This window comes from Lethenteron reissneri, chromosome 36 (genome assembly GCF_015708825.2).
Source record: "Lethenteron reissneri isolate LAM-NWPU_2019-01 chromosome 36, ASM1570882v1, whole genome shotgun sequence".
Classification (NCBI taxonomy): domain Eukaryota; kingdom Metazoa; phylum Chordata; class Hyperoartia; order Petromyzontiformes; family Petromyzontidae; genus Lethenteron; species Lethenteron reissneri.
The window spans coordinates 13,756,304-13,778,823 of record NC_083814.1 but is presented as its reverse complement, the minus strand read 5'-3'; the positions used below and the strand labels follow the sequence as shown (position 1 = coordinate 13,778,823).

General features: G+C 46.5%; 2 protein-coding genes across 7 annotated transcripts in view; one reads left to right on the top strand and one right to left on the bottom strand.

Annotated features, from left to right (window-relative positions):
• The window catches only part of UBE4B (ubiquitination factor E4B), a 35,056-nt gene extending 17,471 nt beyond the window's left edge, over positions 1 to 17,585 (top strand). For all 4 annotated transcript variants that reach the window (XM_061566280.1, XM_061566279.1, XM_061566277.1 and 1 more), the window contains 14 exons: positions 122 to 235; positions 751 to 949; positions 1,584 to 1,722; positions 2,179 to 2,269; positions 3,349 to 3,476; positions 4,281 to 4,379; positions 6,618 to 6,856; positions 7,646 to 7,772; positions 9,102 to 9,246; positions 10,663 to 10,797; positions 11,708 to 11,899; positions 12,451 to 12,625; positions 12,918 to 13,064; positions 13,905 to 17,585. In XM_061566280.1, the coding sequence (XP_061422264.1) occupies positions 122 to 235; positions 751 to 949; positions 1,584 to 1,722; positions 2,179 to 2,269; positions 3,349 to 3,476; positions 4,281 to 4,379; positions 6,618 to 6,856; positions 7,646 to 7,772; positions 9,102 to 9,246; positions 10,663 to 10,797; positions 11,708 to 11,899; positions 12,451 to 12,625; positions 12,918 to 13,064; positions 13,905 to 13,960 (1,986 nt within the window). In that variant the 3' untranslated portion in view covers positions 13,961 to 17,585. The remainder of the gene's footprint in view (positions 1 to 121; positions 236 to 750; positions 950 to 1,583; positions 1,723 to 2,178; positions 2,270 to 3,348; positions 3,477 to 4,280; positions 4,380 to 6,617; positions 6,857 to 7,645; positions 7,773 to 9,101; positions 9,247 to 10,662; positions 10,798 to 11,707; positions 11,900 to 12,450; positions 12,626 to 12,917; positions 13,065 to 13,904) is intronic.
• On the bottom strand, positions 15,458 to 22,416 carry TMEM107 (transmembrane protein 107). 3 transcript variants are annotated; one of them, XM_061566281.1, is made up of 7 exons: positions 22,268 to 22,347; positions 21,990 to 22,061; positions 21,359 to 21,500; positions 20,345 to 20,409; positions 18,797 to 18,897; positions 17,229 to 17,325; positions 15,458 to 16,166 (listed from the first exon to the last, which is right to left on the bottom strand). In XM_061566281.1, the coding sequence occupies exons 3-7, from the start codon at positions 21,494 to 21,496 to the stop codon at positions 16,100 to 16,102; spliced, it is 468 nt and encodes a 155-aa protein (XP_061422265.1). In that variant the 5' UTR covers positions 21,497 to 21,500; positions 21,990 to 22,061; positions 22,268 to 22,347; the 3' UTR covers positions 15,458 to 16,099. The 3 variants fall into 3 exon arrangements, with proteins under 3 accessions (XP_061422265.1, XP_061422267.1, XP_061422266.1); XM_061566283.1 differs by lacking the exon at positions 21,990 to 22,061 and having other exon boundaries at positions 22,284 to 22,416; XM_061566282.1 differs by lacking the exon at positions 21,990 to 22,061 and having other exon boundaries at positions 22,268 to 22,407.
• Between the last annotated feature and the right edge of the window lie 104 nt (positions 22,417 to 22,520).

The following is a 22,520-nucleotide window of genomic DNA, read 5'->3' as shown; positions in this document are numbered from 1 at the left end:
CTGTGTAAATAAAAATATTATAATTAAGCTTAGATTGCCAACAAAGAGCACCAACAAAGTGTGCCCCCCGTGCCCTGACGTTGCCTATGCCGTGCTGCTGCCGCTCTGTGGCTGTGCGCAGATGGAGCAGTTCAAGGTGCTGCACAGCATGCTGCTCAATGGAGGCACGCGGGAAGCCACGCTCGCGTACATGGCTGCCGTTGTCAACCGCAACGGCAAGAAGTCACAGCTGCAGGTGCAGAGGCGCCGGTTGACATGAACTATCTTGTGAGGTCCGCTTGAAATCACGGCTTGCCAATGAAAAGGTGTTCACTCAAATCCTGGTCTGGAGTAAACTCGGCCCCTTCCAGCTGAGTCTTAGGGATGACTCAGCTGGGTAGGAATGTGGAATTTCTACCACCGGAGATCAGGGTCACCCATTGTTGTTTGAGCACGAAGCCACCTAGATATTTTAAAATAAAACTTAGCATAGATGGGATGATGGCCACTGGTCAAACCTAATGTAATGGCAGCGATTAGCACAGTTGGGTATGTACGGTGCGAAATAATTTCAACATACGTACAGCGAAAGTACGTCCACCGCTGGGATGGAGTGATGAAATCATTTCGCGTGCAGGTGCTAGTTGGATTGTTGCAGCGCCAAACAGATGAATGCAGCTTGATGAGGCCTTTGTGTAGCAGTGGATAGATTGAGGGTGCGACACGCGAGGTCTCACAGGTCATCTCCCTCGCCCTCCCGCATCCTCGCAGACGGATGACCGCCTGGTGTCGTCCGATGGCTTCATGCTCAACTTCCTGTGGGTGCTGCAGCACCTGGCGGCGCGGATCAAGCTGGAGACTATAGACCCGCTCTACCCATTCCACCCGCGCTGCCGGCTGACACTGGGCCCTGACGAGACGCGGCTGAAGGCGACGCGCGAGGAACTTGCTGTCTGGCTGGAGCGACTGCGTGAGTGGCGGAGCGCCCCGGCCGGCCAGCAGAGAGATCTGTCAACTGCAGCCAGCAGTGTATTTATACTGCTGGCTGCAGCTGCTGCACAGCATGTGCAAATAAAATCCAGTCACTGAAAAAAAAATTGAGCGAATGAAATCTCAAAGAGTGAGCATTGAGGTGGTGCTCATGTCTCTTATCTGTTTACACTGGTGAAATAATCACCCATAATGCATTTCGTTTTTTCTGTCATTTAACTTTACTATGAACTTTTGTTACAAGAGATACATTTAATATTTATGTGTTCATGCACTACTACGATTTCTTATGTAACAAGGTTGTTACCTTCTGATTTCTGTTAGGTTCTCGTAACAGATTTCTCTTCACTTCATTATTATTCTATGGGAACCTGCCTATGCAAACATGACTCCTTGTAAAAAGGTGTCAGTTTTGTTGCCAGATAGAAGGGTAAAAACCAATTTTCATTATTACTGTTTTATTTTATTGGTTTTGTCGTTTTGGGGACCTAGGTCAGTCGTTGTTACAAATGAGACCGTCCTGCTCTCGAATACTCATCTGGTAAATAAAATAACCTGGAGCGTGACGATGGTGCGGGCTCCGCGCTCCCCGTGCCACTGCGTGCCGCGTGCAGGCTCGGAGCCGTGTTGCCAGGCCGACGTCAAGTTCCCCACGGAGTGCTTCTTCCTCACGCTGCACTGCCACCACCTCTCCATTCTCCCTGCGTGCCGACGCTACACACGGCGCCTGCGCGAGATCCGCGATCTCAACCGGTGCGGCGCCGCACGCTTACGGGTGGCGGGGGGCGGCGATAAGGCCCGGAGAGGGGATCGAGCGATCGGTGTGACAACTAAAGTCAGGACGTGCTGAGTCAACTAGGAATGGGCACATGCATTGACTCGTCGGTTCAATTTGTCCCATTGTGCAGTCAGGGTGATTGATGATCCAGCACTTAACAATTCACTCCAGTCGCTTGCGCACATGTGGCCGGTCGCCTCCTTATCACTCTTCCGTCACTAGTACCATGCTTGCTATTCCAGTGAACGTCGCTTGTTAATTCCTCCACCACTGCCGAGGATTCAGTCTACCCGATTCACAGTTTCATCTCATCTACACTGTTTTAGAGCCTTTAATGGAAAGCCAGAGAGTCTGACTGCTGTGTAGGTTTGTGTGGTTTGGGGGGTCGGGTTGTGACATGGCGGTGGCGTTGCTGGCGTGTTGTGATGTAGGAGCCTAGAGGAACTCAAAAGCAAAGAGGAGGAGACACCAAGCACTGGGCGCCACCGCGAGCTGCTCAAACGCTTCAAGGCGCGGCTCAGGGTACAGTCCCCACCGGCACCACCCACCGCTGCTGCCTGTGATGTTATGTTAACCGGCAGCATTTAGCAGGGCCACACTTTTTGTGACGGGACTCAAAGTCGAAACCAGCTGATAGTTTGCTGCTTAAACATATGCTGCTGGAATGCATTGGCGAAGAAGGCTGACAGGCTGATGGAATAAATTGTTGTCCAGTAAAACCTTGGATTGCGAGTAACTTGGCCTGCGAATGTTTTGCAAGACGAGCAAAATTTTTAAAGAAATTTTTACTTGATAAACGAGCGAGGTCTTGCAATACGAGTAGTAAGTATACGCTTTGTCTGCCGATCGTCACGTGCTCACAACTGAGCCGATGGTTCTTCTCTCTCTCTGGCTGCGGGATTGTGGGTAATCGTCTCCCATGCTAGGTCTTAGTCGGAGAAATCCTCCAAAGGAGGCAAAAGCAAGTGTCATTGGATAGGTTCCTTGTTAAAGTCGCACAAAAAGAAAAAGATTCCAGTGAGCCAACAGATAGCAGTGATTCCGTTAGTGACAGTGAAAGTCGTCCTACACAATAACCCTCTTCCTCCTCTCCTCTCTCTCGTCTCCCTCACACCAGCCACGATTAAATGTAATTTGATTACTTTTTTTTTAATTTAAATAATAAAAATTTATAAAGGTATTTTGTATTAATAATTTTTATATGAATATTTTTGGGTTGTGGAACGAATCATCTGAGTTTCCATTATTTCTTATGGGGAAATTTGCTTTGATATACGAGTGCTTTGGATTACAAACACGTTTCCGGAACGAATTATGCTCACAATCCAAGGTTTGACTGTATTTTTATTCATTCTGTCGCATCTGGACAGAGCTTCGACATTTAACTTTTACAAGGGATGCATCAACAACAACAACCTTGCGTAGACATTTAAATTTTCATAATTATCATAATTGAGTTAATTTGGTATTTGTAAGTCTCACTGACAGGAGGTTACGGCACAGATACAGGTGTTATGAGTTAACCGACCAAGATGACTGGCAGATTCACCCACGCTCGCACACGCATGTTCATGCCCAGCGGTCATCATGTGTGCTCGCAGAGGCTGGTTCGTGCGAAGGCATGTGCGGACGTGGTCCTGTTGGACGAGAATCTGCTGCGGCGTTGCCTGCACTTCTATGGCTCCATGGTCTGTCTGCTCTTCCGCATCGTCGACCCCGTCAACCCTAAGTGAGCGCTGTTGTGGCTGGGCTTGTGTCACCGAGCGCGTCGGTTCTTTTCCGCACCACAGGTCGCTAGGTCGCTCCTTCTCCTATACTGCACCTGTGGCCTGGCACGGTCCCCTTATTGTTGTTCATAGATTGCTGCTCGTATCTAAATCCGTTGCTTCTCTGTTGTGCATACTGAATTAGAATTACCGTTTTCCTTCATTGTCTATTAAAAATAAACTCAGGGATTTCCTGCTCAATTAAGATTTGAGGCGGTGCTCATTTCCCATGTACAGCCTTAAAACGCCAGTGAAGGATATTCCACATTCCAATTATGGGGGAGAGTTTATCCATAAGACAACCACTTTTGATTTTCCTGCAAAGTGGTACCATGTGGCGATAGCTCTTTCCGAGCTCTCTCTGAGCTTACATTTACAAGCAAATTTCTTACATTGACACGCTAATCTCTTACATTTACAAGCAAATTTCTTACATTGACATGCTAATCTCTCACAATACAATGGCCACCCCCACAGCTTCGTTTGTCAAGATTTACCCGATCTTACATTTACATGCAAATTTCATGTCTAGCCCCTCCCACTGACCCTTGGGCTATACCCATCCCAAACCTTTATAACTCCTTGCGCTCCCACCATATATTTTTTGCGCTCCCACCATATATTCTCAGCAGCTCTCCCGCGATATTTCTCACCTGATGACGATTGCTTGTGTTGCGATCGGAGGCTCGCTTGCTGTGCTGGCTTGTTTAACACCAACTCTCAGTGTGAAGAGATGCTGAGTGATGCTGCTGTGGTGTCCACCGCAGGCCCCTGCTGCCGCTGAACCCCGAGATTCCAGAGGCATTCTCAGCTTTGCCAGAGTTCTACATCGAAGACATCGCCGAGTTCCTGCTCTTCATTATCCAGTGAGCCTCCTTTAGGGGCCCCACCTCTCCCAACTATAGATCAGATTCCTCAGTCAGCATAGGTCTGTCAAACCTGTACAATCTGCTGTAATAAGATTCAACACAATACTGATACCAGATATCGGTACGAATTAATTCCTGCCACCTGAACACAGATGCCAATTCCTGGACTGTCTGGGTCAAACCCAGATAAGTGGCAACTCATATGGGTAAGTGAGTGGATGAGTTGCTGAATGAGTGAATGGGTGGGTGATTTTTTTTAACCTTTATGTAAGTGAATGAATGAATGAGTGAATTGGTGAGTGTGTGAGTATGTGAGTGATAGGGTTTCTAATTTTTCCACAGATAAAATCCAGATAGATTTCTCAGTCAGCCTAAGTCTATGAAATCTGTGCAGTCTACTGCAAAATAAACACGTATGTCTGTGTTAGGGTTAAAAACCACCCTTATTTAACATAATGATACACTTTTTAACAGTCCTTCATATCATAATTCTGACTTCCAGGATGCTGTCCTGAAGTAGCTTGGAGGAGTATCAAGCAGAATGTTATCTATATTATTGGTTCTTTCGGTAAAGTCACGTAAATAGAAAATAAAAATACAATAAAAATAAAAACTTTCTAAAAATAAAAGCAAAAAACCCACGACGTTTTGATCGCAACACAAGCGGTCTTCATCAGGCAGAAAGATAAGAGGGGGCAAGCCTCCAAATGCAACTGCTTATAAGGGCTTCCAATGTTGTGAGTGGGCAGGGGACGAGAGTTGCGAGGCAGCAGCAAGGAAAGCTGTGCGGCGTAAACAGCATGGGTGGGGCAGCCAGTGCTAATGTCGGAGTAAAGCGCGAGAAGTAGGAGTTAAGCGCAAGATAGAGGTGGAGCTGAAGGCGAGGGGCGCAGTCCAAGTATGTTAGACAATGGGGAGAGGGAAGGGGTAGAAGATCCAATCAAAACCACCACCTTGCCTTACATAGCAGGGATAACCAAAAAGATTTCCAAAATCTTAAACAAACACAAGATCCAGGTCCGATTTAACACAGTGCATAAAATTTGTGATCTGATCCCATCTGTGAAGGACAAGATTCCTGACATGCAATATCCCGGCATCTACAAACTCAGCTGTATCTGCGGCAGCAGTTACATTGTGGAAACTAAGCGACATGTCTCGGACCGTGTTCGTGAACATAAGGCAGATATGAAACAAGGCAGGACCAATACTTCTGCCGTGGCTGATCATTACTGTAATGATGCTGGCTCACATGAAATAGATTTCTCTAAGACGATGGTACTTTGCAAGCCGATTGGCTATCAACAAAAATTTGTTCACGAAGCCATCCATATATACAGACAAAGACACAATTTCAAATGAGACGACGGTTTTAAACTCCGCAATCATTGGGAAGATGTCATTAACCACTGGGTCATGACTTGATTTGTGTTTTCTTGTCAACCTCTACCGTCATCTGTGTGGATGTGTGTAGTGAGGTGCAATGCCTTCCCCATCTCTACCCCCCTCTCTCTCCCCCTATCTCTACCCCCCCCCCCCTCTCTCTCCCCCCCTCTCTCTCCCCCCCTCTATCTCCCCCCCTCTCTCTCCCCTCTCTCTACCCCCTTCCCCCATTGTCTAACACACTTGGCCTGTGCCCCTCGCCTTCAGCTCCACCTCTATCTCGCGCTTAACTCCTACTTCTCGCGCTTTACTCCGACATTAGCACTGGCTGCTCTGCCCATGCTGTTTACGCCGCACAGCTTTCCTTGCTGCTGCCTCGCAACTCTAGGCCCCCGCCCGCTCACTTTGGAAGCCCTTATTATATAAGCAGTTGCATTTGGAGGCTTGCCCCCTCTTTTCTCTCCGCCTGATGAAGACCGCTTGTGTTGCGATCAAAACGTCGTGGGTTTTTTCTTTTTTTTCTATCTACGTGACTACTGAATGAACCAAGAATATGAATTTCTGCAGTCACGACGTTTTAAGTCAGAATGTTTTCTAATTGCTAAGTTTGTGAGTTGGTGCGTTAAATGCTTGTACACGCAACTATTTCTTTTTTCTGTATCGGGTGCTGGAAGGTCTTATGACGTATATTTGGCCAGATCGTTACATGGTCTAATACAAAAATCAATGATGAATCAACACACTTACACTTACCCAGGTTCATGTCACAGAAGCAGATAAAGAATCTCATGGGACTTTCATCTGAGTTACGATGGTTTTCCTTGTGTTTCTCTTGCACCGTGTGTGGCGCAGGTACAGCCCGCAGGTGCTGCAGAGCGAGCCGTGCGGGCCCGACCTCGCCACCTTCCTGCTGGTGTTCGTGTGCAGCCACACATACCTGCGCAACCCGTACCTACTCGCCAAACTGGTGGAGGTGCTGTTCGTGCTGAACCCCAGTGTGCAGCCACGCACCGCGCGCTTCCACGAGATGCTGGAGAACCACCAACTGGGTACGCGCCACCTGGCGCCATCGCTCATGAAGTTCTACACAGGTGAGCAGGAGGAGGGAGGAGGAGGAGACGGCGGTGGCGGCGACAGCTGTTTTGGGCTCTCGGCAATCCCCCGCATGCAATCAAGACCACACATCAGTATTAGGTTGAGAGTTGTGCAGTGTTGACACTGGTGCCTAACAGCAAGAAGTGCCTGGGTTTGATTCCTGACTTGAGTGCCTTTATGGAGTTTGTTCTACTCCTGTTCTGCATGGGTTTCCTCCAGGTTCTCTGGTTTCCTCCCATCGATAACTGGTATTGGCCATATGTCCCAATTCAGAAAAATTGGGATTATACACAGCGACATTACCTTATATTGCGGAAACTTGGCATGACCCTCACGAGAAAGAGCATTTCCTAAGTAAAAAAGTGCAATAATAATCATCAGTAGTGTATTAGTGGAGAATATAAGAAAACAAAAAGAAGCATGGTCTGCTCCATGGGAGGGGGGCGAGGGGCATTGTCTGCTCATGTATTTTACTGCGTTCAATCCATTGCTCAATGATTAGCGGCAGTGACATAATCCAGCAGTCGTGCATACGCCGCTTGTTTCAGAGGTTTGCAATTCGAATCCAGCAAGCCGCCCTGGTTAATACTGCAGTTGTTTTAAATCTTTCACTTCACATACATGCACAACATCTGCAACTGTTAAAGCTAGAGTACACTGTACATGAACCAGCGGTGTGCACCATTGAAATCATTTGAATGTATGTGTTTGACTGGATGTGATATGAATTACATTCATGCAAACTGTATCAATTATTGATTTTAAATGTATACATGTGAGCGCAGACGTGGAGCAAACAGGCGCCAGCAGCGAGTTCTATGACAAGTTCACCATCCGCTACCACATCAGCGCCATCTTCAAGAGCCTGTGGAGCAATCCGGCACACCAGGCCACCTTCCTGGAGGAGTTCAAGTACGTACGCCCTGTTTGGGTGGCCGAGTGGCCTCGTATTCAATGTGGCAATGACTGCTCAATCGGCCTGATTGGCTCACCGAGTCAGACTAAGGATATTGCGATTCCATGAGTATGGAACAGGAGGGCTGCTGATTGGCAAGTGCCACAGTCAATTATTAATGAAAATGACAATTCTCCCATGACTAAATGCAATACAAATGAACCTTATGGCGGGACCCCGGGGTTCCAAATAAACGGAAGTCAAAATCGCAATTAATTAATAATTTTTTGGCGACTCCGTCCCACCGCGCACATAAACGCCGCGACCCACCCGGCACATATCATTCTGTTGTCATGTCGTCCAAGTGCAGCGAGGACGAATGCGCAGAAGAAACAAAACTTTTAAACTTTGATTAGCGCATCGTGCAGAGCTCGTCGAGGGGAATAGATTGCCGCATCGTTCACCTTCAACGGACATAAAATGACGTCGCAATGCAGTTTTTGCGAGAGCCGGCTCTCGCAAAAAGGGAATGCAAAAGGGCAATCATCCAGACTGTACTCCTAGAATGGATGCGACTACAAGATGTTTGTAAACTCCACTTCTTCATTCCAATTCAGTTGCTACACACTACATGACCCTGATGATTAGTAAATGCAAATACCCTCATCATCGTGGGCTGCAAAATCTGGCGTTTTGGAAGCCCTGGTCAGGTTAAAGGGGACCTGCACACGTGCAAGAGTATCTGCACTAATGAAAATCGATTCTTACACTCACGATATGCGCATTGAATTGTTTGGAAATTAGAACATTCATAATAAACAGTTGTAAATTAGATGGCATTGTACATGTTTAAGAAGATCAGCAGGTTCCTGTTCAAATGAGCATTGAGGCAATGCTCATCTCCTGTTTACAGCCCAGAACCAATGGTGGAAATTCCTCATTCCTATGGTAGGAGCGATTTAATTTATAGAACTCGTTGAATTCTCCAAAAGTGGTCCCAATTTTATCTACCTCAGAGGGATGATGAACCGAGCCAAACCTCAACCTGGATTTGAACTCGTGACCTTCCGAGTTTGAACCACTCGCTCTACTGCTTAGCCATTTAGCTGAACATTAGGCGATTATAAAGTCTTGTACATTATGCTTTAAAAAAATACAAGACTGATTACACAAAACAGTTACTACCAACAAGATGGTACTGATGAGACCAAAATTAATAATCCCCTTGGCACGCATCGCCTTATAGCGCCGCCCTGGCACTTCAACCCGTCACATCTCACCCACATGCGTCACTTTGCTCCATCACGTTGCGCCCATGCATGAGCCAGTGCTGTTTTCACTGGCAGCTCGGGGAGTCAGTTTGTGCGCTTCATCAACATGCTGATCAACGACACAACGTTCCTGCTGGACGAGAGCCTGGACTCTCTCAAGAGGATCCACGAGCTGCAGGAGGAGATGCGCAACAAGGAGGCGTGGGATCGCCTCTCCCAGGTGCCATTCACCTCCCTTCACTCAACTTCATCTCCCTCATCGCTCTTATCTCTTCTTTCCTTTATGCACTCTCTTCTCTCTTCTGTCTCCTCTCTGTACTCTGTTATGACATCTATTTTATGGGTTTGTGTTGAACTTGGACCCATATATAACAGAGAGAGTCCTTGGCAGTTCCCCAGCATTGGTTTGGTACATGCAAATATTACTCTGCTGATGAGACCCTGAATGTTGTATCCGGTCCAGAGTTTGCTTGTGGTGAACCAATGCTGCTGAAATTCTGCACTCTTGAGAAAGCTGAGTGGCTGATGGGATGTGTAAAAATATACTTTTATGTGAAGGGACAGATTTGGAAGGAGGACAGTGATCTGCTGTTTCTCTTCTTTTGTGTGGCATGACAAAAAAGCAGCAGGCTACAATTGTATTGTTAATGTTGTAATCCATTCCATGGCATCCGGGGTGGTAGCTGAGTGGAGTTGGCTCGTTCCTCCAGAATATGAATGTTACTGGGCAGTCATCAGTGATATATACCTGATGGTTTACACCTCACTGCATTTGCAATTTGGTGAGTCATGGCTCTTCCATTTCTGGAGGATATATCGCAACATCATCTTCCACGTGTTGTTGGGACTCGGTTGGGAGCGGTCGTTGTGGCAGAAGAGAGAGACCAGGGCTGTTCCATTGTCGGGTCTGAAATAAGGTTCTTGTTTGGGACACCACTGTTTCCCCATTTCCCCACGTCTCACACCGTTGGGTGGCGAGGTCGTTTTCGGCTGACAGAAGAGTTTAGGCACGCGTCAAAAATTGGATGTCTCAATTTCAGACAAGAAGGTGGTGGGGATTTTATTTCGATATGCAGAGGGAGATCTGGATTTTCCAAAATATGCTCATACTCTCTAAGTGTTGCAACAGCATCCTGTTGGATGTTTGCGAGTACTGGCAGCCACTGCAGCAGCGTAGGTTTTATGATGCCGCTCACGGCACAAAGCACAGCTTTGATTCGAGTCAGCGAGCCCAGTGTGAGAGTTGCTGTACCAGACAGGTGCAGCACAGTATTCTGCCATAGAAAAAGGACCAGGGCTTACGTTTATATATGAAGGGTCCCAGCGTCACATCCCCAAGTAGCCCCTGGAAAGTTTTGGATGATACTGCTCTTTGATTACGACGTTTCAGGTGCAACACAAGCGTCCATCATCAGGTGGGAAAGCTCTTTGATTGTTTCTTATATTTTCCACAGTGACACTCACGATTGATTTAGGAGCAGCACGCATGCACACCGGCGCAGTGTGGTAGGGGCCATGCCACTTAATCTCGGCAACTCGGCTGCTATGGAGCCATTTCCCTTTTCGGTTGATTGTTGCGTCCTCTCGGTGACTAAGCGACGCCCCCGCTGTGACCTGTCCGTGCACAACCTCGCAGGAGCAGCAGCAGAGCCGGGCGTCTCAGATGAGCCAGGACGAGAGGCAGTGTCGCTCCTACCTCACGCTCGCCATGGAGACCCTCGACATGTTCCACTACCTCACCAAGCAGGTCCAGAAGCCCTTCATGCGGCCCGTGAGTCCACTGACACTCGATCATCACTCGCTAGCTTGCTCGTTCGTTCTGTCTCCTCATTCCTTAGATTTGAGGTTTCCGCATGTTTGATTAAATTCGCATGTCACCTGTATTCTCGGACACGACTGTGCACGTGGCTTCATCACCAGTGGTTGCTTAAGTCGTCGCCCTCTCCACCCAGTCTCTGTAGACTACAAAGTCAAATGATGAATCAGAGGTGGGAATGTAACAGGATGGGAAATGTCACCCAGTGAGTGCAGATTTAAGCTCACAGATTGCGACTGTACACACCGGGAGCACCAGCAGTCCAGCTCATTAATCCTGATCTGGCATCAGATTCACCTGACATACATCAGGCTTCTTCAGGCCGAGTGGGGCTCTTCATTCCTAAATGGAACATCAAGTCTAATTTGCTTGTAAATAGTCTTTTTTTACATACACGTTTTTATATGTCTATTGTGGGTGTAAACATCTAATTTAATTGTGTTACATTCGTGTCATTATTATACTTGTTTACCCAGGAAAGCCTTACTTTGTTTCAAGATTATTTTTCAGGAGGGTCCTGTTACGTTTTCGCAGGAGGGAGAGATGTTGGTTTGAGTTATCCAAGGTTATTTTAAAGTTGTAAAATATTGGTCCATGACGCTCGGCACACAACGGCCTATGCTTCTTTGAATGACACCACGGGATCTTTAACATCCACTGTGAAACCGATTGCACGTAGTATTTTACAGTTAATACACCCGCAGAACGAGGGTGGCCTGACGGATTTGGATCGTGAATCTCTGCAACAAGCAGTGAAAGCGTTGCTGCGGAGCCACGGCACCGCCAGTGCGACGGACTTGCGTACGAAGCCTTTCAGTGTCTCCTCCTCCTGCCATCGTGCCCTTGTCTTCTTTTTGTTTGACAGGAGCTGTCTGATCGCTTGGCGGCCATGCTGAACTTCAACCTGCAGCAGCTGTGCGGGCCCAAGTGCCGGGACCTGAAGGTGGAGAGCCCTGAGAAATACGGCTTCGAGCCGCGCCGCCTGCTCGACCAGCTCACCGACATCTACCTGCACCTCGATTCGCCCGAGTTTGCGCATGCAATTGCCAATGACGAGGTGCCATCTCCAACATCATTATCATCATGAGCATCATCATCATAACCATGCTATTGCAATGACGAGGTACCATCTCCAACATCATTATCATCATGAGCATCATAACTATGCCATCGCAATGACGAGATGTCATCTTCAACATCAACACCACCGGAAGTGCTATCATCATAATCATCATCATCATCACCACTGATATTACATGTATACAGTATGCATTTATACAAAGATCACCTCCCCAGCTAAAGACAAACAATTCATTTGCATACATGACCGGTTTGTATATAATGTGCTGTAGCTGTAACAGTTGCAGATGTTGTACGAGTAATTTCTTGATTGCAGATTTAACTAAGTTTAGACTGGCGGCACGATTCAGTTTGAGATTCGTCCACGCCGAAGCAGCTTTGTGTCTGAGCGAGACTGCATGTTTGGGTTTTAACTCTTGGGATACTTAAACTGTCATGATTTTGGAAATGTTGGAGCAAAAAAATAATTGAGTTCATAAAGCGGGGTGGGCATTCAATTGTTTTTTTCACTGTACCTGCCGCGGCTAGCGCTCGTACCGAAAGGAGCTGTTTGAGGATGCCGTGGGTAAGATGAAGAAGGCCGGCATCAAGACGGCAATCGCCGTGGAGCGCTTCCGCCTGCTGGCGGAGCGAGTGGACGAGATGGTGCAGCACAACGTGCAGGCCGACCACGACTACAGCGATGCGCCCGAGGAGTTCCGCGGTGAGCGCCATTTCGCCTCGTGCCCAAACGCCAAGGCCACATGGGATGGGATTTTCTGCCTGTCACTGAGATAGGGATTTATAATGTTTCCCCACGGGGAAACATTGATCTAAAAACCCATTGGCTGATTATTTTTTGTTTATTATCATTTCGCTAGTTTTTCCCAGGAAAGCCTTGCCGAGTCTCAAGACTCTTCTTAGGAGGGGTCCTGCCGTGTCTCAGTGAAGCCGTGTGCATCTTGGTAAAGCTGTATGGATCTGGGCGACGCTGTGCATGCGTGCGCCCTGCACAGACCCGCTCATGGACACGCTGATGAGGGACCCTGTGCGCTTGCCGAGTGGCAAGGTGATGGACCGCAGCATCATCATCCGGCACCTGCTCAACGCGCACACCGACCCTTTCAACCGGCAGCCACTCGACGAGACCATGCTGGTGCCAGGTGAGCACCGGCAATGCCGCCGCCGCCTTGGCGTTGTCTGTGTGAACCGCTTGCGTTCCGTGCTGATGCTTGCGATCCAACTCGGTGGAGGCAGGGTTCGTGGGTCACGTAGATGTCTCGTGCAGTGAAACTCCCAGCCTGCTGGACTGATGAAACACTGAATGTCGAAACCGGTCCAGAGTTTTCTTGAATTCATTCAATGCTGCTGAAAATATGCACTCCCAGAAGGAGGCGTACGGTCTGATTATTTTTGTTACCAGCAGACAAGTGGGAAGGCAGTCACAACCGGCACAAAAGATTTCCCAAGCTCTTCGGTCCTCTGTTGGGAAGTTTAGCCAACTGTTAACGAGTGTTTTTACATGTGGGAGGAACTGGCAGTACCTGAAGAAAATCCACAGGTACGAGGGGGGTAACACTCAATCCAGATGAAAATTTGTCTAGTTGCAGCACTGTCATGCAATGGAAAACTAGGTGCGTTTCTTCAGCAATTGCTGATGGTTTTTTGCACAATGTACACGTTTGTGTTATTTTAAACTTAAGCTAGGAGATTGTGACCTGGACATCCACAGGTAAGGGAGCTTCATACATTTGTGTGATCCAGAGTGGTACTCATTGTAACTAGCCAATAGAAAGGTCTGTGTCGATTCCCAACCAGGATTTGTACTTGTGATGTTCTGCAAGCATAAGTTACATTTTTTTAGGATTAAAATGTATTGTGTTTAACCAGGTGAGGACTAAAGAGACCAGGATGAGTGATTTGCAAGTGCCCTGGGTAATCCAAGAGATGATTATTCTCGTCATATTTTTGAGGCGCTTATTTCTTCTTCCCGTGCAATCCAGAAACGGAGTTGAAGGAGAGGATCCAAGCGTGGATGCGAGAGAAGCACAGGAAGTGACGCACACCAAACCACGACGCTCACAGGAAGCGTGACCCCGTGAACCAGGAAGGGAAGGAAGGCTCCTTCAGTTGTACACCACGCTGTGTCGTTTGCTTAAAGAGAAAAAGGCAAAATACCCAACACGACGATGAAAAGGAAAAAACTGAGATCGCATTTCACCTGAAGTCGGACGACAGAACCGCGCTTTTCCAGCATCAGGCACCAATGGTGCTGCTGCGTCGCAAAGCTGCTCCGCACGCGCGAGGGACATACGTTGGCGTCGGCCATTTTCCTCCCTCAAATCTCGTGCCGGCGGCCGCCTTTAACTCCCATCGCGCCTCCCCCCTCCCCCACACTCCCCTGTCCTCCATTGTGCAGTCTGAAAGCCGGGTTGCACTGTGAACTAAAGGTTGTGGAGTGAAAGTGAACGGCTGGGCGTGCGCTAGCGGAGCCATTGCACGCACCGTTTTGTCGTGGGGGGCGGCCAGGGTGCAGACAGCCAAACGCCTCCCCTCCCTGCGCCGCCTCAAGTATTAGATACATCACTTCCCAGGTCAGTGCTTCAGGATAGTCCCTAATCCTCCTTGCTCCCCTGTGTACCCCTCCCCTTGCCGCAGCGCTTCCGAGTGCAGGCAACTGTTGAAGAACTCTGTAGTTAGAGATCACGTTTGAATTAGAATATCTTTGTATTTCTTCCGTTAGAGATCATTAAAAATTTGATACTTAATTGTATAAAGAGCATGTTGGCAACAGAGGCAAGACTTATTTATTAAGCGCCAACCCAACAGGACAATTCCACTCGCAAGAGTGGAAAACGAAGGTAGACATGTGGAAACTTTTCTCTTATCACCATTACAATTTTTTTTATTATCAAGATAAAAAAAAACTGAATTTATTCATAATAATATAAAGCACATGTAATAAGTTTTCAAAGTCAAACCATATACAGTTGAACCCTGCCATTTGCTACACATGTCAATCAGATGTAATGAATGATCCAACCAGAAATGATACAAATATACATTTTCACAAAATGTACAATCTGTTCTATGTTGCATTTTACAAGCTTATAAAAACATTTATTTCTCAATGCTGATCATACTTTGAGGACTGGTCCCATCATAGAAATTTGGATTTTCCCTATCTAGCTCAAAGCCACAAAGAGATGAGCACCTCCCTATGTGAGCTTGAGTAGGCACACGTTTTAACCTTGGGGGGCAGGGTGGTTCAGTGGTAACACTCATTCCTTACAGCAAAAAAGGGCCTGGGTTTCATTCCCGACTCGGGTGCCTTATTGTGTGGAATTTGTATGTTCTCTCCCTGTTATGCATGGTTTTACGCTGGATTCTCTGGTTTCCTTCCATTTCTTAAAAGCCACACAGTGTTACTGGTATTTGGCAAACATCCCAAAACTGAAAATTACTTGAAAATTACTCAAATGAGGGGACACAGCAAAATCAACACCGTCAAAAATCTGGGCAAGACCCTCCTGAAAAAGTCCTGAGACTTGGTGAGACTCTCCTGGGCAAACAGGCATAATAATAGCCATGATGGCCTCATTTAGGGTAAATCTTACAGCATGCCTCAGAATACTAGAAAGCATGAAACAACGTTTTTTTTTTACTCGTGAAATATCAATTAGAATCAGAACAATAATTTGTGTATACAAATATGCAACTGCTTTCTTTAGCAGACTATCGGCACAAAATACTGGATAAAACAGGAAAAATTTTACCATAAAAAACTACCAAGAATGAAATTCTGAATCTAATTGCGACAGTTTATCGAATCACAGGGCAGCAAATTGTCACCTGCCTCCTATGAAGATGGCTCGGCAGTAGAGCGAGCGGCTCGCAATCAGGAGGTTGCAAATTCAAATCCTGGTTAGGGATTGACTCAGGCCATCATCCCTCTGGGGTATAAAAAATTTGTTCCACTTGGATATCCAATCAATAGACTTGCACAATCACGGGAATGTAGCATTTTCACCGTTGGCTCGGGATTGTAAACAGATGAGCTCTGCTTTGGTGCTCATTAGAGTAGGAACTCTCTTGACTTTTAACTGTAAACCTGGCCCCCCACATGTTGGACACACACGACCACACTTTAGCAAGAATTCTCCAAGCGACGTGAGCAGCTGTGATCCGTGTGGCATGGTTAGTAAGGCCTTTTGTTGAGCAGCAGACTGAGCACCACGACCACCTCCAGCACGGCCGGTGGCACACTGTGGGGGGAGACCAAACACAACAATTGAAGCTGCTTCTTCGCCTTATAGACCTAAGTGACAAGTGCTATCAGCCAATGGTTCTCTGCTGAGCTACCTCCGTCTGCACATTGCTGTTTAAACACCAAATGCTAATTTAATGCCGAGACCTCGGGAAAAGCTCGGCATCTTTTACCGAGTGTTGTTATTTTGGTCAGTTAAATATAATTTGCTTGTACATACCATCAGGTATTCACATTTTGAAAGGTGTACGTATACAGAAACTGATATTCAAATGTTTTCTAAGAATGCAATTGGATGGTGCAATGGTTTACTAACATAACCTTGATTTTCCCAACCACAAGTAAAAAAAAATCCACTGAGCTTTAAACTTCAAACTATTTTTATGTTATCTGGTACCGCCACAGATTTACAGCCCTTTTTCAGAACCAACCTGGCTACAAATGATAGCTCAACGAAGTTGCTTATGTGGAAATTTATAGCAGCCAAATACTCTAAACGCAAGTTTATAAATGAAGGGATAACCCGGAGGATCCGGATAAAAATCCACGCGACCAAATATACAGGCGTCAGGGTCAGGATCGAACCCACACGTGTACACCAGGCGAGGTAGTTAATGAGGTAGCAGATAAGATGCACTTGAGACCAGCATTGTCTTTCAAGGAAGACTTGGGGAAAATATTTATTTTTGAACAGGCACAGACGAATTTCCCAAACTGTCAAGAGGCCAGGAACAAACAGCACTATCCAAGTTGTCATAGATGAGAGTTGTTGGTACATTGCTTTAATTGAAAAATGTCATTACTGGTTGAACAAAAAAGGTAGCGTGGTGAGTGGTTGAGTGATATAGTGGTGAGTGAGTGTTGTGACCTGCAGTAGTGTGGTGGTTAAATACAGTATGGATGAGGTAAAGCAGTCTAGTTGAGTCCTCAACGCTTTACTCAGTGACGCTGCTTGGAACAGTGACCATTATTGTAAAACAGGACAAGACAGCACTTGAAAATTGCTGAATGGGCCTGCACTCTGCGTTCTCTATTCTTGTTAAATGTGAGATGCGTTTACCTGCAGAAACCCAGGAGCCACCAGGCGGCGTCGCAGGCCAGGTAGTCGAACAGGTAGAACGCCATCGTGATGCCGGCGCTGCTGTGACAACCGATGGCTGGTCGCGACGCTGGTCAAGGGGATTTTGCCTGCTTCCATTGCATATTTTTCTGTTATCCACATTATTAAGAAGCAACATGTGCAAACAGAAGCACCAATACTAGAAAATATGCAATTGCATTATATTTCCCTATTGGATGACTTGGAAATAAGCTCGGCCTTGCAATATTTTGGAAACAATTTGCTAATGCAAATCGAAGTGTTCTTGCAGACCAATTTTATGTAAATAGGTCACATTAAACGAACCATGTCACTTTGTGGAATTTTTGAATTGCCAATTTGCTTCGATATGACAATGAAAATGTAGCCATTGCTCAGCTCAACTTTAATGAAATGGGAGGTAATGGTGTTCATCACCGATAGAACGATTGCAGCTTCTCAGCCTCTCAGAAGACGACGACCCACATTAAAGGATTCCTTCGATCCACATGTACAAATTAAGCATGCCGACGACCCTCTTGAAAGCCACTACAAATTACACAAATTAACATTGTCGAGGTTCAATGTCACACATGGGTGTCCAGGGAGGATCACTGTAAAAGGGTCACATGACGCCTAACCTCCCTTACACTGACATGCACATAAGCACATGTATGTTTCAGACAGGTGCACTCGGAAATGACAATCGTGTAGAGAGTCCATCGGTATAGCCACGACAAAGTGAAAGCAATGGCGAGTTCGTGGTACCAATGGAATTGGCCTTTGACCTCCAAATACGAAGTGTCTCCCTGCTCAAATGAGCATGGTAGTAATGTTCATCACCATTTGGGTTCCTTAGCCAGTGGAGAAAATTATATATTCCTATGGAAGGGGCTAATCTGCCAATGATGGCCACTACTGACATTCAGCAAAGTGGTATTTTACTGAATCTCGTGAGTGATTGGCCAAGCCAACGCTGGACTAGAATTTCAACACAACCTTCCATACTTCCCACTCAGCTACATAACAACTTACTTAGTGCAGGAGCATCTTAAAGCAATCTACTAATATAAAATAACTATGGTAGAATTTAGACGTTCATGGAGCGCAGTTAAAGCTTGGTGGATTGCGTCACGCCCTTTGGTCAATGTCTCTGCCAAGGAGTATGATCACGATGTCAGTATTAAATTACCTTGGCTAACATGCAACACCCTCGATTTTTAGTTTACGAACAAAGCGACATAAATTAGCCTCTTTAGGAGGGTTCTGCAATGAGATGTTTGGTTAATTAAATTGTAATGAGTGTTTTGCATGCAGGAGGAAGCCAAAAAACCCATGACTATAAAGAGGTAACACTCAGATCTGCACAAATGGGTTCAAAAACCTTGCACTCAAAAATCTTGGTCACCTCAGCCCAACAGATTTGTGATCATCAGAGATCAGTGCGATCTATCAGCCTTTAAAGCTATGGAGGACCACGTCTGGATGAATAATAAGAATCTGGTGAAAGTAAGAAGGCGGTGGTGCAGGTGCTGGAAGCGTGTGGATACAGAGGAGGCTCTGGGAGCTGCTGTGCACGGACATCCCAGTGATGAAGCCAATCAACTCCACCCCCAGTGCAGCCAATGTGAGCGCCAGCGGTATCACCACCCTGCCAACCAGTGCAGACGCATGCACAACTTACAACCAGTTAAACCACCATGTCAGATAACACTGGTGAAATAAAATAATTCTAAAAGACGACGTTGATAATCTTGAGAAACCATGATAACCCATTGAGATTGTTTTTTTTACAAAGGAGACCTGGACAAAACAAAAGGGAATCAATTCCATCGGTATAAAGCATATACTGTATAGCACATTCAAAACAGGATCTCAATTACAGCTATGAAAGTGAGTAACCACCATGAAGTGCATGAATCTTCAATTTTCCAGTTGAACTACAAATGCTTCGACCGCAATTTTTTTTTACAAAAAGTATATTGTCAATTGTGTATTGTCAATTACGATTTATTGTCTGAACATGTTAATTGTATTATCTAATATTAGACTTTCCAACTAAGCTTAAACGCATTAATGCATTAGCTCTGTCCAAATGCTTGTAACATGGGGTCATGCATCTGAAAGATGATCCAATATAAATGAATATTTTAATGTAAAATTATTGCTATTCAGGGGTTATTTTACAGAAAACTGGGAAAATGTATAAATGAATTGGAGATTAAAAAGTAAACCTTAAATGGGAATACTTTTCCCACGGAGATGTCACACTACACATGATGACATTATTGCATGTTATATCTCGTTATCTCAAAATCTAACATCAGCCGCCATAATACACAGCTCGATGAAGGCCTCCACAAGCCACAATTGTTGCTCAAGTCCAGCAATGAAAGAAAATCCACCTCGCATCTGCACACGCGCTGATTTAATTGCTCCACCCCACGGTGTCTGTCCTCTTGGGCGTGTTTGCCCCCATGGCTCCCACCCATCGTCCTGACGTGTTCTGGCCAAGCCCACTTTGTTCAAGTTTGGATTATGTCAAACCTGTATGTTTTCTTACCTAGGTGTTCATGATTTTGTCTCAATCTAACTCCAAGCTTACCATGTTTGACATTTTTCAGTTTACTTTCCAGTTTCTTCAGCAATGTCCATGTTTATGAACATGTCGGAACAGGTAGTACGGAATCATATTTTTTTATACTTCTTATAAATGCATGTTGGAGAGCGCTACAAATTCCATGCCTATACACGTTTTGTCTTGTATTTTAAATAGGTTTTTATTTTTTTCAATTGTTTAATTCTACATTGTTTTGTTTACAAATTAGAATTTGCTGCTTTGCTGTATTAAATAAACCCACTTCTCCCTTTAAAGAGAGACTGTGACCTGTGACCTCTGGCTTGGCTATCAACAAAGGTCATCTGTCTGTCTACAACGGATAAAGCAGGGTGGTGCAGTGGCAACACTTGTGCCTCAGTAAGAAGGGTCTGGTATTGATGTTCGACTCGGATGCCTTTCCACCAGGTTCTCCAGTGTCTTCCCATAGCTTTGGGTGAAATGTGCAGAAGTGAGAGCTCTGAGTCACACCCATCCTTACTCATTCGTTGGCGTCTGGTTTTCTGTGATACGCGGCACTGGAATACAGGCGATCAGGTTTTCTTCCTGAAACAAATGTGAAAAGGAGCAAAGTTAAGCTATGAGAGAGTGGGTAACCAATGTGGTTAAATAACGTAATTCTCATTCACAAACTCAAGACCTTGTTAATAACACCGACTTAAAAGGGGGAAAAAATATAGCAGGCAACGTTTTGGAAAATGGGCCTTCATAGCACACCAGAATGGCCATTGTCCACATTTTCACCTCGTTTTCCTTTTAAGATAGTGTTACTGACAAATGTGTCGAGTTTTTGTGCTTGTGCACCACTCCCAACGCAGCATCACCAAATCATGTGTTTGGTTCACATATTCGTATATCTTATCTTTTTGCCGTATTGTTGGTAAACATTTTCCAAGATGTATGTTTGACGGCATGTATTGAGAATAAAACGGGATGGGGAGATGTTCGGTGAAGTGAGTTCGGGCCGTGCAGATCTAAGACCAGAGGAAGCGGGGTGCGAGTTCAACCAACCCCAGGACTTGCGAGGCCAGACAAGTGGAAGGGAGGAAATAAACATGGATGGATGATGCTGCAGAAATGAGCTGAAGAGGAATACCGTGAATGTGGACAGACACTACGAAGTTAAGCTTTTAGAAAAACGGAGCATGAAATAATGGAGACATTTTAAGAAACGTTTCGATGGTTAGAACACATCAAGAATGGACCAACATTGGTATCCCATGTTGCAACCTTTTCCCACTTTAGACCAAACCGGACCATATTTCTTCGTGAGCCAATGTATATGATGAACACTGCATTCTACTGTCTGGAAGTCCAACACTACCGCTACCAGAACTCGGTACAAATCATTGACCGCCACACCACGTGCCAATTCCCAGACAGGCGGGCCACTATAACATCGAGGAGGTTTGGTGAGTTCGAGTTCTGAGCCCAGAGAGATGCCCAGACGAGGGTTTTGTGTCGGGGGGGGGGGGAGCCCGGGCCGAGCTCGCACCGCGCAGTCCCTCCCCAGGGCGCCGTCCCCACAGCGCCAGGCGGACGCCACCGCGGCCCAGAGCGCGGCGGCCACTTGCGCCGCGTGGCCGCAGAGCGAGACGAGGCGCAGGCCCACGAGGCCGCTCGCCGCACGCATCGCCCTGCGGAGAGGACACGGCCACGGAAGTGAAGGGTCGGCGACATGGCACAGAGTTAGCAAGTTCGCCACTTGTTGTCGAGGTTCACGGCTCTAAACTGGAAGAGTAGACCAGTGTATCCAGGCCTCGCCATCACAATTCGCCAAATTTGAAAACTTACACCACAAATTATATTTTATTGGTAAACGCAGAGCAATCGTCGCGACTGCAAACACTTGGTAGAACTCTTCTGAGAAACGAGTTGAAACCGGCTTCCCTGGGTCATCAAGAGTCGGGGCGGCGATCAGCGCGCTGAGATCAGAACCCGACGTCCCCAGTTCGACTCCAGGCCACGGCTGACATCGCGTGATCACTGAAGAGGCGTGGGGAGGCCTTCGTCCAGGGCTGAACATTATTCGAATTTAAAAACAGCAAACAGGCGCCAATCACACGGCTCCAATGAGAATATACTCTCTTGATGTGTTATCAACAGGAACAAGTGCAGCGACTTGCTGTTCAAATGGACATCGAGGCGGTGCTCAGCTCCTGGTTATCGCCCGGACCAGTGGTTGGAATGACACGTTCCTGTGGTAGCGGGCGCCCACGAAACAAAGTTGATATCAATAGGAAAGTGGAACACTGCAAAGAAGGTTTAACAGTATTTCTACCACCAACATCAAGTTCCAATCACGGGTCCCAATTAAAGGCAAAACCCCAACAACTATCAAACGACAATTCGTGAATGCCCCGATCTCGCCGACTTAATCCCTTTGCGCGTTGCAATTACTTACGAATCGTTGTAATTACCAGTGGCTTAATCGACGCCTGATAATGTGGAAAGTTGAGCGTCGATGCGATCCCAACTCGCAACCTCCTTGCGGCCCATGAGGCGCCAGAGTTGCTAAGCAACTGCTGATTTAACCGGGACCGGAGTGAGATGGTGAGTACAACGGCGGCCATGTTGCTTATGGAAGTAGAGCGCGAGACCCAACATCTCGACGCCGGCACGTCGCGTGATGATGACGTCACAGGCGTTAATGTTGA

What these genes read in the sequence shown, in the direction of transcription:
- TMEM107 (XM_061566283.1), bottom strand. Translation starts at nt 21,496, where the DNA reads ATGCGTGCGGCGAGCGGCCTCGTGGGCCTGCGCCTCGTCTCGCTCTGC. An exon ending in CCCTGGGGAGGGACTGCGCG is followed by an intron (nt 20,410 to 21,358) that starts GTGCGAGCTCGG and finishes CATTTGTTTCAG; the next exon opens with GAAGAAAACCTGATCGCCTG. An exon ending in AACCAGACGCCAACGAATGA is followed by an intron (nt 18,898 to 20,344) that starts GTAAGGATGGGT and finishes ACTGGTTGGCAG; the next exon opens with GGTGGTGATACCGCTGGCGC.